A 26,203-nucleotide genomic window follows, 5' to 3' on the forward strand; every position below is an offset into this window, starting at 1 on the left:
TCGTTTGTTTTTTAATGACTGCTAGACTTTGCGGAATTATGTATTGTAGCGGAGATTCGGACCTTATTTGTTTAAAAAGTTCTTTGACAAGTTCAATCACGTAAAGTTCGTATACAGTATATATCTTGTTGTCAATTAGTGTAAGACCTAAGGATTCATATTTTTTCCTGAAAAAATTACTCGAATGATTTTTCGCTGTACCCTATCAATTTTTTTCTAAATTCTGTTTGCTTGTGTTCCCATAGACTAATAGACCATAAGTTATGACCGATTTGGCAAAAGAGTCATAAAACTTTAGAAGACACCTTCTTGGATAGAAATGTCGTACCCGATACATTAGTCCGCAAAACTTGTTAAGTTTTTTAACAACAAAATCAACATGATCACGGAATGTTAAGTTCTTATCAATGTAGATTCCTAAATACTTACAAGATGTGTTGTAATCTAGAGCATTATCCTTGAGTTTTACTTTTTCTTATGTGGGTTTACCGAAATTTATAGCTTCACTTTTGACATAATTAATTGTTAATTTGTTAGTATTAAACCAGTTGGAAACTCTTTCAACAACCATTTGTGGAGGCGAATTATTGTCATTACTGGCATTAACAACAGTAGTATCATCTGCGAACATTACTAAAGTGCTTTTATTACAAACTGCGGGGAGATCATTGATATACAAAATGAACAAAAAAGGGCCTAGAACAGAGCCCTGAGGTACGCCACAAACTATTTGCTTTTCTGTCGTTTTTTTGCATCCTGCACTTACAAACTGGGTGCGCCCAGTTAAATAATTCTTTAATAGCTCTAAAATTGGACCTCTGAATCCATATCTTTCTATTTTTAGTAACAAAATTTCATGATCTATTGTATCAAAAGCTTTGCTTAAGTCAATAAAACTAGCTTGCCCAGTTGATTTGTTGGCAATAACATTTCGAATATACTCCGTTATGATGGCAACTGCATGCACATATGACATTTTAGATCTAAAGCCAAACTGATTGTTCGCTAGCAAATTATTTTTTACACAAAATTTCATCATCCTCTTAAGTAAGATCTTCTCCAGAATTTTGCTTATTGTAATCAGTAAACTGATAGGTCTGTAATTACCAGGGTCAGTCTTGTTTCCTTTTTTATATAAGGGTATTACTTTGGCTATTTTTAATGAATCTGGGAAAACACGCTCTAGCAAACAATAATTAATGGCTCTTGCAAGATGACATTCAATAATGGGAACAACACTTCAAAATTTCGTTTGAGATTCCATCATGACCAGTAATTTTCTTGTTTTTCATTTTCCTCAAGATTTTTGTAACCTCTGATTCATTTGTTTAATGAAGTACCATCTTTTTTTCATTATTGCGTATATTGCAACTGCTTTTTTCGTTTTTAAATTTTGCAGATAATTTTGGTCCAATTGAAACAAAGTAATCGTTCAAGTCATCAAGATTTGGTAAATCGATGGTATTGTCCTTTTTTTTACAAGTTTTTAGTGTCCTATAAATAATTTTTGGGCTGGGATTTTTGCCTAGTTTTTTGAAGTTATCGTCTCTTTTTCCGTTTCTTATCAAGTTAGTTACCTTGTTGCGTATTTGTTTATATCTAGTTTGGTTTTCAATAGTAGGCTCTTCTATCCATTTTTGAAACATTTTGTCTCTCTTTACAATGGCATTTTTGATTTCATTTGTAATCGAGCTTGTAGATTTAGGAGAATCAGATGTTTCGAACACCTTTTCAGGCGCAAATTGGTTTAAACTTTCAATAATTTTCTTGATCTTTGTACTCATGTAATCATTAGCATTCAAATTCTCAGGATTTTTTTTGATATTCTGGTCTAAGACGAAAGGAAAATTCAGCGCTTTGTCTGTTTTGATTGATTTCAAATTTCGCATGAGTACCGATGACTGAATGTTTTTAATTTTTAAGCTTGATACAAAAATTTCAGCAGTTAATACAAAATGATCGCTTATGGTCGTCGCTAGCGTTTCAGTTTTTATGTTTGTATCTGTGATTATATGATCAATACAGCTCTTTGAATTTTTGGTTACCCTTTTAGGCATTGAATTTTGTACTTGAAAATCAAATGATCTTAAAAGATTCTCATAATTTTTTGTACTTTTTTCTCTCTTTAATATATCTATGTTGAAATCACCAAAGATTAAACTTTCCTCTTTTGAAAACTTCAAACAATGAAAAATGGTTTCCAGCTTTGGTTGAAAATCAGTTAACTTCAAAGACGGAGGTCTATAAATCACACAAAAACTATGCAAAAATTTCTCGTCGTATTTCACTTGTGAAATTAAGCATTCAATTTCTGTGTTAGTATCCTGTATTGTATATTGAAGATTATCTCTAATGTAAAAGGCTACTCCACCAGATCGTCTCTTAGCGTTGTTTCTGGATTTCGACACTATTGTCTGATAACCTGGTAGATCATAGTCGTCAGGCTGGTCACTGTCTTTTAACCATGTCTCAGTTAAAGCAATAACATCAGGTTTTTGATCTAATGTATCAAGGAAAACTACTAGTTCAGCATGATGGAATATCAAAGACTGAATGTTTAAACACAAAAATGTTCGGCTTTTGTTTTTAGTATGACAATCAATGATGTATGAAGACTAAATCGGATTCTCTTCACTGCTCTGATTACTCGAGAAGTTATTGCATTCATCGTTCAAGTTTGTACTTTTTTTGGACGGCGGAGACTCTTTTTCAACCAATAAATTGAATACTTTTTCAGTCAAACAGCATTACCTGTCCAGCTTGTCAAATTGTTTTGTGCCACAATGCTTTTGAAAACTTCCTTGAGGTGATTGAAAAGCCACCTGCCGACTTCTTTTCGATGGTGTTTTCTTATTTACATAAGGTTCTTGTGCCAACATCTCTACTGTTTCCATACCCCATTCGTTTTCAGTATTACCATTAGTTCCCACAAGGTAATCAACTTGATGCCGACTGTCAACTGGATACCAAGTTGTATCGTGTTCTGAGAACTTAACGCGTACTTGGTTTTTGTTCGTGGTTGTAAGAAGACTTTTTTTCTTTTCTGCAATAGTTGTACAAGTCTCTATCACTTTCCGCTAGACGCTCGTTTATGTGGATTTTTGCCCCAGAAACCGGATCAAAAAAAGAATTGCGATTAAACCATACCGAATCGCGCTGATGATTATAAAGAAATTTAACAATTATGGATTTTCTTTTACCTTTCCCATGTAGGTAATGGCAGGCCGCAATATCATGAGTTTCAATTGGAATTTGTACTGACCTGATTAACTCCACAATTTTGTGTACCGGGTACTCACCACCGTTCTCTACCCCATGAAAAGTCAAACACATAAAAGATGAATAACGTTCCAATTTAGTAACTCTCTTTGAAAGCTCCTCCTTTTCGGTCCTTAGTTGATCACATCCTCTACGCAGTTGGTTGATTTCTTCTTTTTGATAATTAATTTCTTTAACGAAATCCAGAAATAATGAACGCATTGAATTTGTATCGTTAAGATCAATTGAGTTTAGTTTCTCATACAGCGCCATAGTTAAGAATGCAGTTGAAATTTTATTACGTAATGCAGTGTAAAAGAAAACGACTGTTTGCTAACTGCTCATTTCGTGCTCATGATTTCGTGAAAATGTAAATTAAGGCGATTTAGTGATTACAGGAACAAACTGGCAGCAGTAGCTCAACCTGCGTGAATACGATATTGCAGGTGTGGTCCTTGCAGTAGTATCTCTTAATTGGTGTAAATATGGCTGCAATCAATATGGTGCTAAACCATCGCTTCGACTTAAATTCTTTTCTTCTGGTACAACTAATTTTCTCCCGTAAAGATGATAAACGGCAAACAACCCATAGATTCTGCTAGCACAACCTACGGTTGATTTTGGCCTCGGCAATTGCCCCTTGTGTCAAAATGTTGAGCCTATTCATGCGTAAAGTTTCCAAGGTTAGAAGTTTTTCCGAATTTTGGCACTGATCTGCTATCTTATTATAAAAAAAGTTATCATTGCGCCACAGCATCTGACAACCCTTTGACCCACGGATAAAACAAATTTGTTATGATTCAAATTTCACGTGCGCAAACGTCAGCAAGCTTTGCAGACATAGGTGGAATTCCATCCAAAACTACTGAGTTCATAGACCAAATGAGATTTCAAACTGCTTTCAAAATTTTATATTTAGTTTACGTGTGATAATATCGTCGCCATTTCACAAATTGTTCTCAATTTTTGGTTCTCAAAAATTTGCAGGGTGATTATACTTTGGTACTGTAGAAAAAATAGATTTTGAAAAAATCGTAATTTGAAAAATGTATGCAAAATCTTAATGTCTTTCGCATTTGATTTTATGACCTTTGTTGCATTTTTTGCCACTATTCTTTAGTTGTAGTTTACTTAAAACTTTTTCAAGATAATGATTGGTGATTCCTCGACTCCAGTTTTGAGGGTTTTGATTTTTTGAGCGAATATTTCTGTATACTTTTAGAGCTTTGTCAAAATTTTGCCTTGTGCCGCTGTTTTAAAGAATGCGGTGAAAAGTCTCCTGTATGATACCTTGTTAGATTGGTACACAACTAAAGAAAGTCAAGAAAATCTCGGTTTTGTTTGATTTCAGGTACCACACAAAATATTGTTGTTTATGGCTATTTACATTGATTTTCAAGTCTGGAAAAGATAAATTACCAATTTTGTTTGTCCTCTCCATCGTGCGTTCTAATTTCTTTTGGTTGTTGATTTTTCTATATAAACTATCTGATTCACCATTTGTACTGCCAATCATATTGTCTACAATCGTCCAAATGTCTTTCTGTTTTCATTTCACTCTCTGTGTTAATAAATTTCTTGCCTTTGGTGAAAAACACATCAGGTGTTGCAATTTTGCCTAGAGTGGATCATAAATATTCAGAGGCTTTGCATGGAATCAATACTTGCACGTTTCATATTTGACTCTTTTTCTCTATAAGTGACTTTACGGTTGCATTCAGGGAAGGCCTCAATATTAGGGAGCTTAATAACTATCTTTTTTTCTGAGGTTAATCTGATGTTCAAATAATATCCTCCAAGTTTTAACCAATTTATTGAAAGTGATGTTCCCTTTGCTGATACATAAACCTGACAAAACCACCCGTAATTTTTTTTCAAACAAAAATTTGTCACGGCTATCTTCAAGAGCGTGTATTCAATTTTCTTCGTGCATTAAGCGTTACTGTCTCAATGTCGGCACAGGTACTTTGTCAAAAACTGCTCTGGAGATTTTTTTCAATTTGTAGTTTTTTATATCCGGCTTAGAAAACACAGGACGTATTGAAATTCCCTTCTTGTTGAATTTTTCCTGGCCATAAATTCTAGCGGACTGTTCTCCAATTGAACAAAAAATGATGATTGTTTTTGTTTTGGCTAGTAATTTACTCTTGTTCAAATCAGAAACGCAATTTTGATATTTTTGAATTTTCAGGTCAATATCATGCCTTGACCTAGAAATTGCTTAAATTTCGAGCAGCCACTGGATTCAGTCAGCTTTCAGTAATACCATTTCATCTTCTTTGCACAAAATCCTGTGCCCTTACAAAAAAGTCCAGCTGAGATGTCGTTGTTTCACATTTTTTGACATCTTCACAAAAATTCGATCCTTAGTTGTTTATCACAATTTTAGCGTACCACGTGGAAGAGCCGTCAGCAATATTTTTCAGCTTTTTACATTGTTAAGCTATACCGTCTGGTCAACATCAAGCAAATCTTTGATAATTTTTAGACCACAATAACAAGCGTGACGCTAAACGACAATTCAAGCTACTATGGCAGTGTAAAGTTTCAAAGCAAACAAAGGTTATGTTTTGACCATTCCCTTTTCTGCTCCAATTTTTTAATGTGGAACAAAAGCAACAGCCATTTTTTGAGAGTTTTGAGAAGAAAGTAGCAAGAGTGATACTAAACTCAAGCTACTGACACTCGAAAACTTTCGAAAACTTTGGCAGTTTCGTTTTCTATTGAACTGTTTGACCTCCCCGGCTTTTTGTCATATTTGATGGACATCAACATTTTGTTTTGGAAACCAGAAATCTCAACAAACACAAAATGCGCTAGCACGTCAATTGGCTCTAATGCAAATAAAAACTAGCAAAAATTGCTCATCCTGTACTGATGACAATTTTATTGCACCCGTTGTGACTGAATATTTGCAGCTGTGCAACGCTTCAGCTTAAGAAAAATTTGATCAACGGGCGGTTCCTAGGGTTTTCAATGAAACACACAACTGGTTGGCATTCGATCAAGCGCCTAAAAAGAACAATGCATGCTAGTCCAAAACCAGTATCCTGAACAAGGATCTTTGAAAATAGTGGACCACATCTTAGAAAAAAAAAATGGCAGGAACGATCAATTGAAAACAACACCCGAAATAAATTAGAAAAAAAAACATACTAGATCATATGATTAAACAATAATTTTTCAACAATACTGAGGCAACCTGGCACAAAATTTTGCACGAAAATTTGAGAAAACTTGGCTTCCAAGGGTAATCATAACGCTAAAATTAAGATCACCCTAAAAGCCTCCTCACCCTAAAATCGCTTTTTGATGGAAATTTGAAATCCCACGTGGCAAGTTAGTTTTAGTGCAAGTTAATTGTGAAAGTGCAAGTTAAAGTTTTAGTGCAAGTTAATTGTGAAAGCTTTTTTCATGATTGGGTTTTTCACTTATTTAAAAAAACTCTCATAAGTGCTTTCGTTAGGTTGTAGTTGTTTCGATTAAGTAATTTTGGTATAGATTGTTTTTTTCGGGATCTCAACTTATGACAAAATTTGATCAGATTTTTTAATGATGTTTTAACAGATTTGGTTTTCTTAATTCTACTTTTTTGATTTATGTTCTTCTGAACTAAAATTTACGGACTAAAATTGCCATGTAAGAGTGAGTTTTAATGGGCTGCAATGGAAGACTTTTGAGGAATTACCCCCTGACTAAAATTGCCATGTAAGAGTGGGCTGCAATGGGCTGCAGTGGGAGGACTTTTGAGGAGTTACCACCTGACTAAAATTGCCATGTAAGAGTGGGCTGCATTGGACTAAAATAGGAGGACTTCTGAAGAATTACCCTCTGAATAAAATTTCCATGTAAGAGTGGGCTGCAATGGGCTGTGTGAGAAATTACCCCCGAACTCTTTCATCATTTTACCCTCCATGACAGATCAAAAAGAAGTAAGAGTGGGGGGTTATTCGTTTTTACCCCCTCACTCTTACACCATTTTACCTCCGTTGGAAGCCTAATGCAGCCCAAAAAGACGGAAGAGTTTAGAGCTGTATTTTCCTAAAAAATTCTCCCATTGCAGCCCCACTCTTACATCATTTTGGGCGGAAAAATTCTACCCGGGTCCAAACACAAGAGGTCCTAACTAACAGTCAAGAAGGGTTGAAGACTCAAAAACTGCGTTGCAATAGCAATTCGATAGGAGCAGGCAAGCAAGTTTTCAGTTGTTTGGAAGATACCTGTTTTGTAGCCATTCAGAGGGGTAGTTCCTCAAAAGTCCTCTCGTTGCAGCCCTTTGCAACCCACACTTACATGGCAATCTTAGTCGAGGGGGGGGGGGGGGATTCCTCAAAAGTGCTCCCATTGCAGCCCAACTCTTACATCAATTCACCCTCAGACCAAATTACCCCCTCACTCTTACATCAATTTCTCCCCCCCCCCCCCCCCACTATAGACAAATTACCCCCGCCCCACTCTTACAAAAAATTGGAGGACTTTAGTGAGGACATTCAACCTGATGAGGATGAGGGGAAGGGTTGGCAATGGTGTGAACCGCTCCTTAAAGCAATACCGACGATTTCGACAAAACCGACAAAAGCCGACGCTTCTTACCAGCAAAACCGATTATTCCGACAAAACTGACAGACACCGACAAAAACCGACGCTTCTTACAAGCAAAACCGTTGAAACCGACAAAAACCGACGCTTCTTACATCGTTTTCGTCGGTCTTATTCAACACGGGCGCAAGTAGATACCTGTCTTGGGTCGCGGACTTCATCCTGGGAACCAATATGCATTCTCAATCAGAGATATAAGGGTTATTAAAACGGAGCCGTTAAGGTCGCACAAGTGTTCAACCGTCATAATGTAACGGAAAATGTAAATTAAGGCGATTTAGTGGTTACAGGAACAAACTGGCAGCAGTAGCTCAACCTACGTGAAGACGATATTGCAGGTTTGGTCCTTGCAGTAGTATCTTTTTATTGGTGTAAATATGGCTGCAATCAATATGGTGCTAAACCATCGCTTCGACTTAAATTCTTTTCTTCTTCTGGTACAACTAATTTTCTCCCGTAAAGATGATAAACGGCAAACAACCCATAGGTTCTGCTAGCACAGCCTACGGTTGATTTTGGCCTCGGCAATTGCCCCTTGTGTCAAATTGTTGAGCCTATTCATGCGTAAAGTTTCCAAGGTTAGAAGTTTTTCCGAATTTTGGCACTGATCTGCTATCTTATTATAAAAAAAGTTATCATTGCGCCACAGCATCTGACAACCCTTTGACCCACGGATAAAACAAATTTGTTATGATTCAAATTTCACGTGCGCAAACGTCAGCAAGCTTTGCAGACATAGGTGGAATTCCATCCAAAACTACTGAGTTCATAGACCAAATGAGATTTCAAACTGCTTTCAAAATTTTATATTTAGTTTACGTGTGATAATATCGTCGCCATTTCACAAATTGTTTTCAATTTTTGGTTCTCAAAAATTTGCAGGGTGATTATACCTTGGTACCGTAGAAAAAATCGATTTTGAAAAAATCGTAATTTGAAAAAAGTATGCAAAATCTTAATGTCTTTCGCATTTGATTTTATGACCTTTGTTGCATTTTTGCCACTATTCTTTAGTTGTAGTTTACTTAAAATTTTTTCAAGATAATGATTGGTGATTCGTCAACTCCAGTTTTGAGGGTTTTGATATTTTGAGCTAATAGTTCTGTATACTTTTAGAGCTTTGTCATAATTTTGCCTTGTGCCGCTGTTTTAAAGAATGCGGTGAACAGTCTCCTGTATGATACCTTGTTAGATTGGTGCAAAACTAAGGAAAGTCAAGACAACCACGGTTTTGTTTGATTTCAGGTACCACACAAAATATTGTTGTTTATGGCTATTTACATTGATTTTCAAGTCTGGAAAAGATAAATTACCAATTTTGTTTGTCCTCTCCATCGTGCGTTCTAATTTCTTTTGGTTGTTGATTTTTCTATATAAACTATCTGATTCATCAACTTTCTGTTTTCATTTCAATATCTGTTAATAAATTTCTTGCCTTTGGTGAAAAACACTACAGGTGTTGCAATTTCGCCTAGAGTGGATCATAAATATTCAGAGGCTTTGCATGGAATCAATACTTGCACGTTTCATATTTGGCTCTTTTTCTCTATAAATGACTTTACGGTTGCATTCAGGGAAGGCCTCAATTTTAGGGAGCTTAATAACTATCTTTTTTTCTGAGGTTAATCTGATGTTCAAATTATTTCCTCCAAGTTTTAACCAATTTATTGAAAGTGATGTTCCCTTTGCTGAGACATAAACCTGACAAAACCACCCGTAATTTTTTTAAAAGCAAAATTTTGTCACGGCTATCTTCAAGAGCGTGTATTCAAATTTCTTCGTGCATTAAGCGTTACTGTCTCAATGTCGGCACAGGTACTTTGTCAAAAACTGCTCTGGAGATTTTTTTCAATTTGTAGTTTTTAATATCCGGCTTAGAAAACACAGGACGTATTGAAATTCCCTTCTTGTTGAATTTTTCCTGGCCATAAATTCTAGCGAACTGTTCTCCAATTGAACAAAAAATGATGATTGTTTTTGGATGAATAATTTACTCTTGTTCAAATCAGGAAACGCAATTTTGATATTTTTGAATTTTCTGGTCAATATCATGCCTTGACCTAGAAATTGCTTAAATTTCGAGCTGCCACTGGATTCAGTCAGCTTTCAGTAATACCATTTCCTCTTCTTCGCACAAAATCCTGTGCCCTTACAAAAAGTCCAGCTAAGAAATCGTTGTTTCACATTTTTTGACATCTTCACGAAATTTCGATCCTTAGTTGTTTATCACAATTTTAGCGTACCACTTGGCAGAGCCGTCAGCAATATTTTTCAGCTTTTTACATTGTTAAGCTATACCGTCTGGTCAACATCAAACAGATCTTTGATAATTTTTAGACCAAAATAACAAGCGTGACGCTAAACGACAATTCAAGCTACTATGGCATTGTAAAACTCAGCTGAAACCTCGGCTAAGATTTCGGTGAACAGGTTTCAAAGCAAACAAAGGTTGTGTTTTGACCGTTCCATTTTCTGCTCCAATTTTTTTTTAATGTGGAACAAAAGCAACAGCCATTTTTTGAGTTTTGAGAAGAAAGTAGCAAGAGTGATACTAAACTCAAGCTACTGACACTCGAAAACTTTGGCAGTTTCGTTTTCTATTGAACTGTTTGAACTCCTCGGCTTTTTGTCATATTTGACGGACATCAACATTTTGTTTTGGAAACCAGAAATCTCAACAAACACAAAATGCGCTAGCACGTCAATTGGCTCTAATGCAAATAAAAACTAGCAAAAATTGCTCATCCTGTACTGATGACAATTTTATTGCACCCGTTGTGACTGAATATTTGCAGCTGTGCAACGCTTCAGCTTAAGAAAAATTTGATCAACGGGCGGTTCCTAGGGTTTTCAATGAAACACACAACTGGTTGGCATTCGATCAAGCGCCTAAAAAGAACAATGCATGCTAGTCCAAAACCAGTATCCTGAACAAGGATCTTTGAAAATAGTGGACCACATCTTAGAAAAAAATAAATGGCAGGAAGGATCAATTGAAAACAACACCCGAAACAAATTAGAAAAAAAACATACTAGATCATATGATTAATCAATAATTTTTCAACAATACTGAGGCAACCTTGCACAAAATTTTGCACGAAAATTTGAGAAAACTTGGCTTCCAAGGGTTATCATAACGCGAAAATTAAGATCAAGCCTCCTCACCCTAAAATCGCTTTTTGATGGAAATTTGAAATCCCACGTGGTATTTGAGATAAGTTGTTATGGATGCTGATTCATCTCTGTGGGGCAGAGAAGCCGGCATGCTACCACTAGGGTATTAGAACATCAAAAGAAGGAATCACAAGTGGGTCAACACCTTTTCCAATAGGGTGGCTACAAAATTGACATTGAAAGAAAATTTTGGATGCTTTTCGCACATTAGAGATACCGTGACCCTCGAAGCTATATACGTCAGCAGCCGGAAAGAAACGTTCAAAAAATTGATTATATATGTAATTATTAAGATGCAATCAGGCTAAATATCGTATATATAGAAACTTTTCAATTCCATTTTTAAGATAGTTCCTAGAATTTTTTATATTGTGGTACCAGACAAATGCAAATGCGTTTTATTTTTCATCTTAACAATTTTTTATTTTTTCCTTGGAAACAAATATTCTTCCGATCCATTCTACAAATTTTTAAAAACGTTTCAGCGCCCTTAATGGTGAAAATCTGATGGAGTTTTGGAAAAAATCCAAATTGTAATTAGTTAAACAAGACATTTTATTGTGTGCATGCATAATTGTAAATATTTATCAAGTTTTTAACTCCTGACGATGCTAGATTTTTTCGACAACCTCTTAATAATTTCACAATTTTATGTCAAGTTTTAAATTTTTTAGATAATCAGTTAAAACTATACGGTGATTGTAAAATTCGAAAACGTTGAGTTTGAATATCAGAATTAATTTTATTTGACAATCTTGTTTCTTCTGCATCAATTGTGAAAGTTATTCAACTTTTTTGGGCCCGATTTGAAAAAGTTTCAATCACCAATATAAATATATATAATTGATAAAAAGAAATAACGTTCGTGAAAACTACATTGCAGGTGTGATCTTCGCAGTAATATCTGCCAATTGCTAGAACTATGACTACAATTTATATTGTTTTAAATCCGTGGCTTCGAGCTCAATCATTTTCTACTACTACTACTACAACTACCTGGGTCCCGAAACTGGCTGCATTGTCTACGGTTTGGATTATGATCAGGACACCATCCTATTTCTTAACGGTCTGATCAGGGCTTTAGCTAAGACCCAGATAGCTAAGACCAAAAGCCCGTCCAGAGTATGCACGGTCTAATCAAGGCATTGGCTACGGTCCGGAAAATCTGATCAGGACGCCATCGAGTTTATGCATGATCTTATCGGGGCGGTGCCTAAAGTTATGAAAGTCAACACGAGCAAACAAGAGGGATCAAGATTTTCTGGTCGACAGGGCTTGCCTCTGGAACCAGTCCACCGTGTCACTTCACATCTCAAATGATTGTGTGGGGGTCAGCCCAGTGCCTTTCTAGACTTCTATTGAATATATGTAGGCAGGAGCTGGACGTAAACTCTTATGGGCGATTGTTCCAGTCTAGACGCTCGCACAGTGAAGCAGTTCCGCGTGCTTGATTTTTAATTTTTGCGACATCACCTCCGGGTTTCCTCTAGAGATTCTGGTGTCAGGCTCAAGCAATTTCTGCAGTCGTAATACTGGTTTGTTAGCTTTTACATTTCTCTCATGGTGCCTGTTTTCCGTCGGTAAGGAAGGGTTGGAAGATTCAGTACCCTTAGTCTCAATTCATAGTCCAAATCTCTCATTTGGCTGACTAACTTTGTGGCTCTCCTTTGGACATTTGCGATTAGGTTGACTTGTTTTCTTAAGTGCGGGTACCAAACCTGATTGCAATGTTCAAGATGGGGTTGAATGACAGGTTTGCAAATACTGCTGGAAATCTCTACTATAGTGTTGCAGAAGCATTTTCTCGTTTAGGCAATGATTCCATTGGCTGTTTTAAACTTGGTGATGATATGCTTGTCAAAGTCTATCCAAACACCCTGATCCTTTTCGCGTTGGCTATTTTCATATTAACACGATTTAAGGAGTACTCGGTTGTCGGCAAAACTTTGGCGCCGGTGATTGGCAAATAGACGTGTTTCTCTTCATCAAATTGCAGTAGTTTCTCGTGACCGGTTTTCAAGGCGTTTGTCGTCCGTTGTGTCAATCCTACGGTAGAGCTTGGTGTCGTGGGCAAAGAATAGAATGTTTGGGCTTTCCAATTTCCTTGGGCTTATCTTTGCCCGACCTCGATGAAACAGACAGGTCTTTTCCCTTATCCCCCCCCCCCCCCCGAAACTATACTCCCTATTATAGTACTTTACCATGATTGGGTGGTTATAGGTTATCTGAGATCAAAGTGGGGGAGAGCTATAGGGGGGGGGGGGGGGGGCTGTAAACTGCGACCTCTCCGTAGAATCTGGCATCATTATCTATGATCTGAAGTCTGACCAGGACCCCGTCCAATGCCGGCAAGTTCTGATCAGGGCACTATTTACGGTGTGGAAATTCAAAACGAAAACAAGATGGCGCAAGATTTCAGACCTTTTCTAATTTTCATTAGGCTTATCTTTGCCCGACTTTGAGATGCAAGGCCTCCCGAGTGCAAGCTGCGTACTCTCAGAACCCCCGACCGTTGTTACTCTTTGCTCAACGTAAGTTGTGTATTTGAGATTCTGAATTCTGACAAATTAAAACAACATGGGGATTAAGCTTATATCTTGAAACTGATTGAAATATTAAAAACAGGTCGTATCTTAAAAATGAACTGATATCTGGAAGTTCTCTTTTTAGATCTCTTAAGTTTATATTAAAAAACATTTGTGATTGACCAAAAACGGCCTGTCCTGCGTTACGTGAAACTATCAGATAAAGTTGCGACGTTCGAATGTTTGAAAACCAATGAGGTTTGTGTTAACAATAAGGCTTTATACTTTCTACTCTGCGTTAAATGAGGCATCGTGTTCCTTAAATATCAGTGTTTATGCATTCGCATTCCTGGCCTTGAAATTTGGGGATCTTTCTTGCTTATGCCTAACGGGTGCATACTTTTTCGCTGGACTATAATAAGGAGAAGGATTAAGTACTGAAGGGGAGAAGGAGTTTTTTTCTCCAAAGATGGTATCCCCAATTTCAAATTCGACATACATAAGTATATAAATCCTTTTAGACGAATTTTCTTTGTTTACTTATAAGAATTTTTATAGCAATTGCGTTGAAGTTAAAAAGTGCCCGGTTCTTTCATTGGGGATTTCTTCTCCGTTATTGTCTGAATTCGGTACTCTGCCGACAACAGGGAATTATTTAATTATGTTAGGGCTGTCGTTAGCTAAATGTGTAATATCAGTTACGGTATACTCCAATTAGTCTAATATGACATAATCTTTTGTATGCAGTCTTCCTTTCATTTCTGATGATTGTCTGCAATCTGACCTCGTGAAAATCAATTAGATTGCAAGTTTAATTGTTTCTAAGATTTGCCAATGCCACATAATTCCAGCCCTTGTTTGGCCCCAGTGGTCCTCTTATCAAAAGAGGGATGCGGGTTTTTAATTTAAAAGGAATTAACAGATAAAACGCAATTCCCTTGGCACCTAGCATGGTTTGTAGATGACAGTGAGCGGATCAATGCTATTGCCAAATAGTGAAAATCCATATGTACAATTGATCCGCCTCGAAAGGCTTTCAGGCAAAAACAATTACATATTCTGATTTAAATTCAAAGCGTGGATGAATTACCAATTATTGGGCTTAAGCTTTAATTGAACTTACAAATACATTTTGGCTGCTCCTCGGGTTTCGCCAAATTCAAAAGTGGTTCTCTTGGTTACCTACTTGAACCCAAAATGGACCCAAATGTTGAAGTTTTGAAGTTGCCACAATTTTATAATGATACAGTGGGAAATCAGACAGGTGATGGTTAGTATGCTCAATTTTTCTACTTTATTTAAACAAATATTTTTTCAAAAGAGGCCTGGTCTTTTTTTTATGCGGCTGAACAGTTGATAAATAAAGTAAATGAAGTGAACATTGAGGTTAAAAGTGGTAAAAAATAAATTAATTATAATTTTATGATTTTTCAAATTTCAGAAATGACGAAGTAGAAAAATGCGGAATGAAATGCAATATTTCTTTTTATTTCCGACAAAACTGGAAACGCTCATTGTAGTTGCTTCCAGCAAAAATTATGTTTCATTTGAAAAATGGCATTTCCGATACGTTTCTTCATTTCTATGTGAATTCCTGAAAAAATTTTTTAGGCCAGAACAGATGACTAGTTATGTTGCGCCTTCACGTCTGAAGACAACTAATATACCAGTAGCTTAAACGCTTTGGTTTTCTGAATGAAAGCTGTGTTGAACGCTTGCTTTTTTTTGTTCAACGCTTTTTGAAATTTAGGGAGGAAGTGTAGATTTTCTCGATGAAGGTTTTTATGAATTCCGAGTTTTTCGAGGGTTATGATGCATAAACTAGTGTAAACATTAATTTATTTAATGCAATTTTTTTTAAAATGGATAGCTTTGCTAAATACGATCTGATTTTTTTTGTTTTTCGCTATTGGTTTTGTGTTTATCGGTCATGTGTGTGTAGCCAAACTTCTTTAATAATCGTGTTTTGAGTGTTTTATCGAATTTTTGTTTATTTATTAAAATGTTTTATAATTTGTCTCCAATTAACGTGGCCTCAATTCGTCCACTTTTCTTGAGAAGTAAACTTAAAACTACTCAGATTTCAATAAGAGCAACGAAAAAGGGTTTTCTGAACTTCCTCTAACTCTTATCGTTATGGGAGTTCGAAATAGTAAAAATTTGGAGCCACTTTTTTAACCTTTCAATTGTGTTTTCTAGCGCTTATAATTTTGATTACTTCCCTAGGTGTCAAGGAACTTCCTCTAGGGTTTTACAATAGGTTACTGAATAGTTTCTAGTGGTAGTGGAATGGCTTCACCATTTTAACATCACGCATTTTTTGGACAAAACTTTTTTGAGCATTTTACCATTTTTTTGACAAAACTTGCAAATTTTTTCTTTTTTTGTAACATTTATATCATTATTCACGTCTTTCCAGATGCAAATGACAGAAAATGTCCTTACGAGTTTGATAGTAAGTCACTGAGAAAAAATTTATTGCCCATGGAATAGCTTTCAAATTTTTAATATGACAAATTTTTTGGTTTTTTTTTGTATATAAAGCTTGCATTTTTCCAAGTTTTTTGACGGTTTTCAGGTTTCTCAAGCCTCAGGAGCCGAGGAACCTCCTCTAGAGTTTGAATATAGGTTATTGTATAGTTTTTAAATGTAATGGAATGTTTTTTTTTTTTGAGATTTCAGTACCACGAATTTTAGCATTTTTTTTCAAAACTTGCAATTTTTTCAATTTTTTTTGACATTTATTGTCATTCAGGTTTAGCCTAGCTGAATAATCTCCGTTAGGGTTTGATAATTCGTTATTGGAGAAGGTTTTTTGACCGTGGGTTAGTTTTCAGCTTTTATTATCACAATTTTTAGCAGTTTTTGCAACTTGCAATTTTTTCTTTGTTTTTTTTTTAAATTTTCTTGTCATTTTTTAGGTTTCTCCAGCCTCAAGAGCCACATAACCTCCTCTAGGGTTTGATTATAGGTTACTGCATAGCTTCTAGATGTAATGGAATATTTTTCAGAATCCGGCACCAGGGTCGTAGGGACCTTCTCCAAGGTTTGATGAGAATGGAATGGTTATCAATATTTTAATGAGTCCAGCTTTAGCAATTTCTTGATGAAGTTTTAATTTTCAAAATTTTTTGGAAAATTTCAGTCAGGTTCCAAGTGTAGGATCATTATAAGCCAGTGAAACTATTTAAAGCTTGAAATAGGGATACTGGATAGTCTCCTGAGACAATCAAATGGTATTGAAGATTTTAATATCTTGAATTTTAGCAAAATTTGCAATTGTTTTCAAAGTTTTTGAATGTTTTTGTCCTTTTCTGAGTTTAACGATCATTACTGGCCAACGAAATTTTTCAAGTCTTGAAGATGGGTTATTTGACATCAGAACACAAAAATAGTTTTGAACATTTTAACTGCAAAATCTGGAAGCTTTTTTAAAAAAAATTTGCAATATTTTGCAAATTTTTGAAGTTTCATTTTTTTTATTTGATTTACTAACGGGGCTAGAAAACTAAAAGTTGCAGGTTCGAATCAAGCTAAAGCTAGCCTCACTAAACCATGGGTAGTTATTAACGAGGCTAACCGGTCGTTTGAGAGCAATTCGCCCGACGTTAGTCGGTTATGTTCTTCTTTATTGTAACCATTATTACTTCATTATTTATTATTTGTTTAGAATATTCCAATGTAAAGAAGACGGTACAAGTGATAATTTTAATATTTTAGCCGATTATGGAGTTTCTAACGTTTTGGATATTTCTTTTCAATTTTTGTCTTTTCATCTGAAGTTGTTTATCGGATCATGAAATTCTATGACATGATAGAAAGACTTAGATTTTCGTCGCTATGTTTACTATGAGGAATAGGTGACTTTGCTCAAAGTTCCTTATCTAGAAACATAAAATTAGAATCCTCATCGTTTTTTGGCTCCGTTCAATTTTGGTTTCTTTAGGAAATGAAAATTTAGTAAGTAATGTTGCCTCATTTAGTGCTTACAATGTAAAGTAGGCGAAATTCAATCAAGGTGCGCAAATTCTAATGATCTCAAAAAAGATGATGCCAGTGGCGTAAAAAATTTAGGTTCTCTATTTCTATGCATAAATAAGGCCGTTAAGTACATGGCAAGATACAAAGGCCAATAGATTGACGTATCTTTCATGTTTTTTTTTCGTCATGAGGATTATTTGATATTCATTTGGCGTGGATTCAAAATTGTCTATCTAAGCAGTTGTTTCTATTAAGCAATTTGAGTGTAGTGCATCCCACGAGTTCTTCGATGGAATGGATTATTATCCTTTTCATATGGTCAAAGATGATGTTAAATTGCAACGAAGTATGATGCAATTATTGTTAACGCGATCGTCTTTTTTATGCATATTTTCTGCTTGAGCGTTTTGACTTTTCGAGTGACTTTCATGCCCCGGAATTGTTTGTTTTGCGTGGCTCAAAATTTTCATTTACAAGTGTCAGCAGCTGAACTCAGGTGGAAGCCCTTCACTACTAAAAGTAATTTTAAAACTGCGCCAATTGGTGTATATTTTTCACTTCAAATTTTATTAGTGGTTATATTGGTTTGAAGCCTCTTAGTGAATGTCCCCCTACTGAATCAGGCTGCAATTTATTTGATCTCCTACGAATGGTTCGAGAGCAGTTCTCTCGACGTTAGACGGTTATGTTCAAACTTCTTGTTTGATTTTATCACTTTTTGGGATGCATGCGCATAGTGTTGTTGCGAAGCATGCTAAAGAAATAGCACTTCGCTTTATTGACTTTCTCTTGGTTTCCGACAATTTGGAAGTTCTGACAAGATTTGGAATTCTATTGGGGCGCTGACTTTTTTAGATCTGATCACGAATTTCATTATTTTTGAAGTTGAATGGGAGAAGTGAATTTGGCCACGCCGAAACAGGAAGTGAAACGAAAAAGCGAGTGGTTTGGTGGCGTGATTTTCTTTACTTCAATTTCAATGTAGAGGGAGAAAGCGGTGTTTGAACAAAACTGCACTTTCTCAATTGGGGTTTTTTTGTTCACATGCGTAAATTTGACTTTGATTTTTGCTTTTTCAATTTTCTTGTTCGGATTTATTTCCAAGTGGCTTTCCCAATCCATTTATTGTCCATTATAGGTCTGGTCGAATTGATCACTTCAATTCAGCTTTTTTATTCGTTATGATTTTTCAATTTAATTGCGTGCGTGGCGCCGTTTTTGACTGTTCATGATAGTTTTTGTTCATTCGCGTGATTAAGTTTTTGGTCAATGAAAAATGACGGTTGACGGTTTTGACTTATTGAGTGATTTTTACGCCCTTGTCTTTTTGCGTTTCGCGTGGTCTAAAATTCTCTGAAAATTGCGCCGAAACTTGTGCCATTTTTCACTTTAAATCTTAATAGTGGTATATGTTAACCTCTAATGTGGTTATTTGAAGCCCACTATTGAACTTCTTAGTCTCATTTAGCCCCCCCCCCACTGAAGCAGGTTGCAATTGATTAGATCTCCCTCTAGTCGTTTGAGAGCAATTCTTCCGACGTTTATTCGGTTATGTTTTTATTGTTTGATGTCCGTTGGTTATTGATTTCGTCTTTTCCAAAATTTTACGTGAAAAGTCAAATTGCACCCTTTTGTCCTGATTTTTTATGTGGAAAAAATCAGGAGGAAGGATGAAATTTGACTTTTCGCATCTCAAATGGCTCACGTGTAAAATAAATTAGCGACAGAAATGTTTTTATAAGGTTGCTAGTTAAATTTTTGAGTGATAATTTAGCAGTTCAAAATTGCGTCAAAAGCTGTTGACGTCAAGAATTCATTATTTTATGACTTCTGACTCTTGCGGAAAAAAATGCAACCTAAACCAGTGGCTAATTCTTATTCAATTTTAGTGTTTTTTTTTCATACTATTCATGCTCAATAGAAAGTATATACAGGAGTGTAATGATTTCTGTGAAAAATATTTAGTTGTAGCTATTTTTTTTTGTTTTACATTTTTTAGCCATGATCGCTAATTTGTTAGCTTACTGTAACAAGCAGAGAACTGATCTTCATATCTAGAAGCATGCTTTCACAACTTTTCTACGTAATTCTGAACGCAATATAACTGTTAATTCTTTATACTGTTTGGAGGTCAATTTTCAAATACGTGTGTGAGGAGATGCAGCTGAGCTAAGATGAATAATTAATGTTTTTGAATTTGATAGTGTTGTTCATATGAAGGGTCGGAATTTTACATGCGGAGACACCTTATCGGTTTTACTTGAATTTAAAATATTGCTTTGTTGTCAGGAATTGAAGATATTTTATTTTTGATGGGGAAGCAGGCTAGCAGACAAAATGTGCATATTTTGCGACTTTTTAATCTCTTTGAGGAATTTTATGCCTTCGTTCAATTATTTCGGTCATTATTTCACAAGAATGTTTGCTCTGTTACCATCTGTGCATTTTCTTCTACCCATTTCAAAATAGAAAAAGCAGGTTGCTAACTATGAATTTCAGTCACTCGGAAGAATTATCAGATTTCAAATTGGACATTGGAATCGCAGCCCTTTTCGGAAGTTAGTTATGAAATCGAAGTATTGTTAATATATAAGTTTAAACAGAAAAGACTATTTTTACCATGAATTTGCACTGCAGAGTCCGAATAGCTTCCCTGCCCCTTTCCCCTGATGTTGACGATAAACCCCCTGGTCCCCCTAACCCGGGACCCCATGTCATTCACCATGGCGTAGATCCAGAAAGGTCGCCGCACCACAAGCAAGTTGTGGATAGGCAGTCACGCACTACTAAATATACCTATAATTATGATACAAATGCAACTAGGGTACCAGTTAAAAACGGCAATAAGCGCCTGTATCCCGCCAAAATTACCCGCGAACTGCAGCTCTGTGCGACAGCTACACCAAAAATAGCTATCAAAATTTTAGTCAACAAGTAAATAAATGGGTGGGCGAAATTCTTGCCTCATTATGTCAGAACGAGTAGAAGAATCAATATGCGTTTTAATTTTCTACCATTATAATAGTTGTAATGACAGTATAACTCTATTTGACTGTTGTTGGTAAATTTATTTTTTCTCTTCAGTTTGAAGATCGAAGACTTCAATTTCATGGTAAATTGTGAAACAACAAAATGAAGCGAAACTCTATTTAGTGTTGTTGCAAAGCTATTTGTTTTGTCTGTTATTGAGGATGTAGGAGTCGGGAAATCCTTAATTATTTAAATACGCCTTTCCCTTTTAAAACAATAGGTATATATTTTGTATTGTAATGGAAGCATATAGTAATAAAGACAATCAACTGTAATAAAGAGAATCAACTGTAATAAAGACAATCAACAAAGCTCATGAAGCTAAAAAGTGGTTACAAACAAATCATGACTTAAGATTTCCGATTTCATTTCGAACGATTTGATTTTTCTTCAGTGATTATACTTGATACAATGACCTTTAAATACTGCTGTATCCTACATGGGTCTCTTTAAGAAATTGTGATACTGCTACAAATTGAGTTCGTGATGGCCTATAATAAATCGTTTCAAGACCCTTTTTCAACTTTTTCTGGTCATCTGTTTGTGTACCAGTGTTTCAGATCCCTTTTTGGATTCAAGCTTCATTTTACCAATTTTTCAGAATTAGAATCTTATTTCTAATCACATTTTTTTGCTGTAGTCGGAATACTATTTGATTCTTTCTTACATGTTTTTTTTGTTTTAAATAGGCATCTGGCATTGTTTTTTATTATTGCTCACAGAATTAATTACACAATAAAAATTATTTATTTATTACTTAATTATTATTTAATTATTATATTTATTATTTAATTATTACTTTTTCGCCTCATTGTCTTGAATCATGATATTGAAGTAACTTTGTTAGATTTTGTTTATGATCAAATTAGGTATTACCGCTCAATTTTTTTGCTTTCATTTGATGGATTTTGTCCTGGCGAGATGTTTGGAAGAGCTTGTCGGATTTTAAACTGTATCTGTGCGTGTAATATGATTAATTGCTCTCAAACAATTTTTAGCAATTATATTAGACCTGTCGGTCTTTTTAATGCAATTTTTTGTCTGAAACATTTGACTTCTCGTCCAGAAAAGCGGGATAAACAGGTAGCGACCAGCGGACATTGAGTGCTCTTCGAGCCTTTCAGCTAACTAGTCTCCAAGTATTCGATTCACAGAATCTGTTTTGGAGACTTATACTTATGGTGTGAAGGGGTTTCTTAGAGGTTGACCCCCGTCCCCATACACACACCTCCCCCACATCAGACCCCTCTCAGTTCACCCCCAATCCACACCTATGCATATCTTTCAGGTCGTAAGGGCCCCGTGCAGCCAAAAGCCGCCTTCACACCGTTGCCCCCCCCCCCCCCCCATATCCCCCGATGTACCCCCCTCCCGCTGCGTTCACCTGACGCCCCCTTTAATTAAGCTAAAGCTAGCCTCATTAAACCGTGGCTAGCCACTGACGAAGCCAACCGCTCGCCCGACGTTAGTCGGTTATGTTTACGTTATGGATGATTTTGCTCTAGTGTAAATTTTTGCATTGCCCTTTAAATTTCGGATCTATTAACACAGGCCTCGTTTCGGCCGAAATCTTAAATTTCTACCCATTTTTTATTTCAAATTTGACCCTTGGGGTAATTGCTGCGAATCGCTATGCTTGCAGAATGATATCATTTTCAATAAACAAACGAAACAAAGATTTGAAATGTGAAGCGGTCGTGACTTTCAGAATATGAACTTGAGTTTCCACCTAACCCGGATGGCGTGGCAGTGGTACTCTTCGAGACCTGCTGGTACATTTTCCTCTCCTTTTCCATCTTCTGGAGTTCTTCCTTTGTCATATTTGTCGTCATCCGCACCCCACAGCTCCATTACCCACCAGGTGAGTTACTATTTCGTTATTTAAGGGTATTTTATTCCTTCTTTTAAGTCTCCTTTTGAAATTACTCAGACAAATTTTTAACCAATTATTTGACTGGAACTGTTTCCTACAGTCTAATGCATGTTTTGCGTTGGTAATAGTTTGTTTTGTCTAAGAGGTGGGCTATCCACTACAATTTTTATATGTACTATTATAAATTTGCAAAAGTTGCACTTATTTTTTTTTTTTTTGGGGGGGGGGGGGGTGAGGGAGGGAGGGAGGGAGGGAGGGAGGATTGAGAATTTTAAGTAACTTTTTCGTAGTTCAAGTTTTCAATTTAAATGAAAGATTTTAAAATTGAGAAATCTTGACATTTCTGAAAGAGTTGGTGTAAACGGTCGAAAACCTACTTTTCTACAAGATAACAAACTGGAATTTTAATAAGATATCTTTCACTCAACAATCAACATAATGTAGAAACTAGAGTTGCAGTTGATGATGTTTCTTTGTCTTCTTAGGTTACTTGATGGTTTGCATGTCACTATGTGATGTATTCATGGCGCTTCTAATTGGGTCAGCAGTTGTGCCCGCTTTTGACCACGACTTCCGATACCCAACTTATGTGTGCCACGGACAGGCCCTCCTGTTGGCTTTCTTCCAGGTAATCTAAGCTTCCAGGTAACCTAAGCTGTAGAAGGTCACTTTAGAGGTGAAAAGTTCATTCCTCTCAACAATTTTTATTAAAAAAATAATGTAATATTCTTAACTTTAACATTTTAACATAATGTTATATTCTTAACTTTATATTTTATAACATAATGTTATATTCTTAACTTTACATTGCCTCTTTTACCATTTGCATTTTATTCTTATGTGTATCAGAGGAAATTAACAATGTTCTTTTTTTCTTAGACAGAGTTAGAACAGTAGACAAACTAAGCCAGAATGTTGATTCAATCAACTCTCGTTCCGATAACAGTTGTATAACTTAAGGATTAAAGAACTTGTTATTGCGACCGATGACACACTACGAAAATCCAAAACAGTGGCGGAATTCTGATGTGGGATTAGAATGTCTTTTTCCTCCCATTCTTTTCTGGCCATTTCTGTTCTATCATAAGTGGCGAGATATGAGTAGCAGAAAAAGATAGTCCAATCAATTACAGAGTGGCCTAAGTTGTAACTGTTAGAAGCGCAATGAAAATTGATTAGAAAATATTACCATTCGAAGATGGTAAACGACTGAGAATCGTCCCAGAGTTTGATAACTTCTCGGCGGCGATAACAACCGTGAGCGAATATTCATTTTTTGATATAGATTAGGAAATGATTCTTTTTCACGTTAGCAAAAGAAGATATGTAACTCAACAGATCTGAGCAAGTTCTGAACACCACAATCACACATAGTCAAATTAAACTGAAGGCGAAACATCCGTAAAATTTGATAGTTTATGACGTTTGGAATCATTTGAAAGCTTATTGTGAGCAATCTGACAGGGAGTTTTGCGACCTTGTGCAATTTTGACGACTTTCTACTGATATGCAACTGCAAATTAAGTTTGTTCGTAATGATGAAGTTTTGAGTAAAATTATATGCAATGGTGAAATTTCGCAAAACTATATAGTGATATAATTTCGAATGAAAATTTAAATAGCAAGGATTAGTTAAGCTAAGTGTCAAAAGTTCGGTAAACTGTAATCAAGTTTTAAAACAACTTTTAAGTACATGTATATTGTTCCCAGAATGTTAACGCCATGTGTCTGATGGTATCGGCACTGGACCAGTTTGTGTCTATCTACTGGCCACTGAAGTACCACCAGTTGGTTACAACTGAGAAGTTGATCGGGACATTTGTGACCATCGGGTTCCTGGGCACATTGATCCCTGTCTACTGGGCCATTGTAGATAACTCGTGGTTTGACGACTATCTCTACATCTGCTTTCTCGTGTCCAATGACGTCACTCTCACCAATTTCCAGATGCTGCTCATGTTTGTGACTCCAGGTTAGACTTCAGTTTTAGGGCCTTTGGTTGAAATGTGAGACCAACTAACGATAATCATCTATACAAATATTTTTTATGGAAGTCCATCTGGTTTAATTTTGCTTTTTTTCCAAAAAAAGAACGAAGAACGAGAATGTAATAAAGATATGGCAGTTAGGATTACTTCATGTAATCCTAAGAATCAATTGGGATTACTGGGTTTTATTTAAAAAAACAACGGGAATTACTTTATATACTTAGATTAATAATTTAACTAGTGTTGATAAGGTTACAATCATTTATGGTTTTCAATTCCTATTAGTCAACCGATAATGCTTCTTTAAAAATTGAGGCGGTCGTTCGTAACTTTCTGGATCCTCAAGCTTGAATGACACCGATTGATTTTGCATTCTTGTAAAAGAATTATTGGTATCGTTTGGCATCGACATCAAACGTCTAAGTTTTTTCTCATGGGATATACCAAAAATTTCTGGGACTTAAAGAGGTTTATTGAGGAATTTTCTGAAAATTTTTCCTGTTGACTGAAATATGTATCTAAGTTCTCTTCATTTGCAGGTGTGGTGGTGTTGATTTGCTACTTGCTGATTCTGGCCAGTGTGTGGAAAGAGAGGGCTCTGGCAGTGAGGGAGCAGAAGCAGGGCAGGAGGAGCTCAGCCGCAGCCCAGGGCATCCAGATTGTGGCACAGTTGAATGCCTGCAAAATGCTCTTTCTAGTCACAGTCATATTCTTCCTCAGCTTCATACCCTATATGGCCGTAGATAGGTACGCTGAGATGTCAGATTTCAAAGCAAAGCTCTAGCGAGGCAATGGAGCGAAAACAACTTGCTAACTGCTAAACATGTCCTCAAAACTTCTGAGGGTGTATAATTTTCCGATTTGGAAGTAGATTTTTGGAAATTGGATACCCCCCCCCCCCCCAATCCATTGTATCCCCAACTCAATCAGTGAGGATAGCATCCTTAAGCTTCAGCTACATACAGCTAAAGCAATTGCCTCCCCTGTTGTTTGAGAGCAATTTGATTATTGTTAGCTCTTTGTTTTCTACATTTTCGATGCAGATAAAGTCCCAAAAATGTACAGCATAATTTTTTAAATGTGACGCAACTATCAATATAATACCGACGGAGATAATCTTGGATTTAATTTAAGTTGCATTCATCTTTTGAGTCTGATTGAGTTTCAGCGTAATGGAATATATTTAATATATTTAATTGAAGTTTTCCCTGTTCATTACTTTATCTGGAAGTTAGAAGCGATAACGTAAGGTGAGAATAGTAGCAGCAGGGTGTTTTAACAAGTAAAGACATGCTGCCAATTGGTTCATCAATATTACCAGTTTTTCATTTTTTAAGTCTTTTTTGCTCTATAAGGGTGCAGTGCGGGAAATGTTCCAAGCTGCATCATATTGTTGAGTTCGCCGGTTATGGAAAGCATTCTAACACAACGAAATTTTCACCCTTGTGATACGGTATGGACTGCTTTTGTGCACAGGTACATTGTGGTGTTTGACGACATCCCGCCTGTGTGGGTGTTCAAGCTATCAGGCTGGTTCATCTTCATACAGTCTCTTCTCAACTTCTTCCTCTTCTACAAGATGAACGTCGGATTCAAGCGAGGAGCTCACAAGTACTTTGAGGAGGTGAGACACTAGACATTTTTTTTGGTCAACTGTCGAATTTGTTGCTGACTTTTTAATTGATCTTGGACAAATTTTGTAGCAATTACTTGGGTTCTATTCGTCCTATGCAAGTGCTTCGTTTCATCCTTTTTCCCATCTGATCGATTTAATT

The 26,203-nt window shown here is 36.0% G+C and overlaps 2 protein-coding genes across 4 annotated transcripts in view; one reads left to right on the top strand and one right to left on the bottom strand.

The window, feature by feature from the left end:
- LOC142336494 (uncharacterized) overlaps positions 1-26,203 on the bottom strand; it is a 187,900-nt gene that overhangs the window by 48,343 nt on the left and 113,354 nt on the right. The gene's annotated exons all lie outside the window — the stretch shown is intronic.
- Positions 1-26,203, top strand: part of LOC142337308 (olfactory receptor 51I2-like) — a 34,473-nt gene that overhangs the window by 4,456 nt on the left and 3,814 nt on the right. Inside the window, exons 1-6 of one of the 3 annotated variants that reach the window (XM_075386504.1) lie at positions 14,024-14,826; positions 22,276-22,428; positions 22,926-23,068; positions 24,151-24,412; positions 24,968-25,175; positions 25,905-26,052. In XM_075386504.1, the coding sequence (XP_075242619.1) occupies positions 14,754-14,826; positions 22,276-22,428; positions 22,926-23,068; positions 24,151-24,412; positions 24,968-25,175; positions 25,905-26,052 (987 nt within the window). In that variant the 5' untranslated portion in view covers positions 14,024-14,753. Of the gene's footprint in view, positions 1-14,023; positions 14,827-19,682; positions 20,096-22,275; positions 22,429-22,925; positions 23,069-24,150; positions 24,413-24,967; positions 25,176-25,904; positions 26,053-26,203 lie in introns of those variants that run through there. The other 2 variants (XM_075386505.1, XM_075386506.1) reach the window with 2 other exon arrangements.

Source organism: Convolutriloba macropyga, chromosome 3 (genome assembly GCF_964194025.1).
Source record: "Convolutriloba macropyga chromosome 3, txConMacr16.3, whole genome shotgun sequence".
NCBI classification, from domain to species: Eukaryota; Metazoa; Xenacoelomorpha; order Acoela; family Convolutidae; genus Convolutriloba; species Convolutriloba macropyga.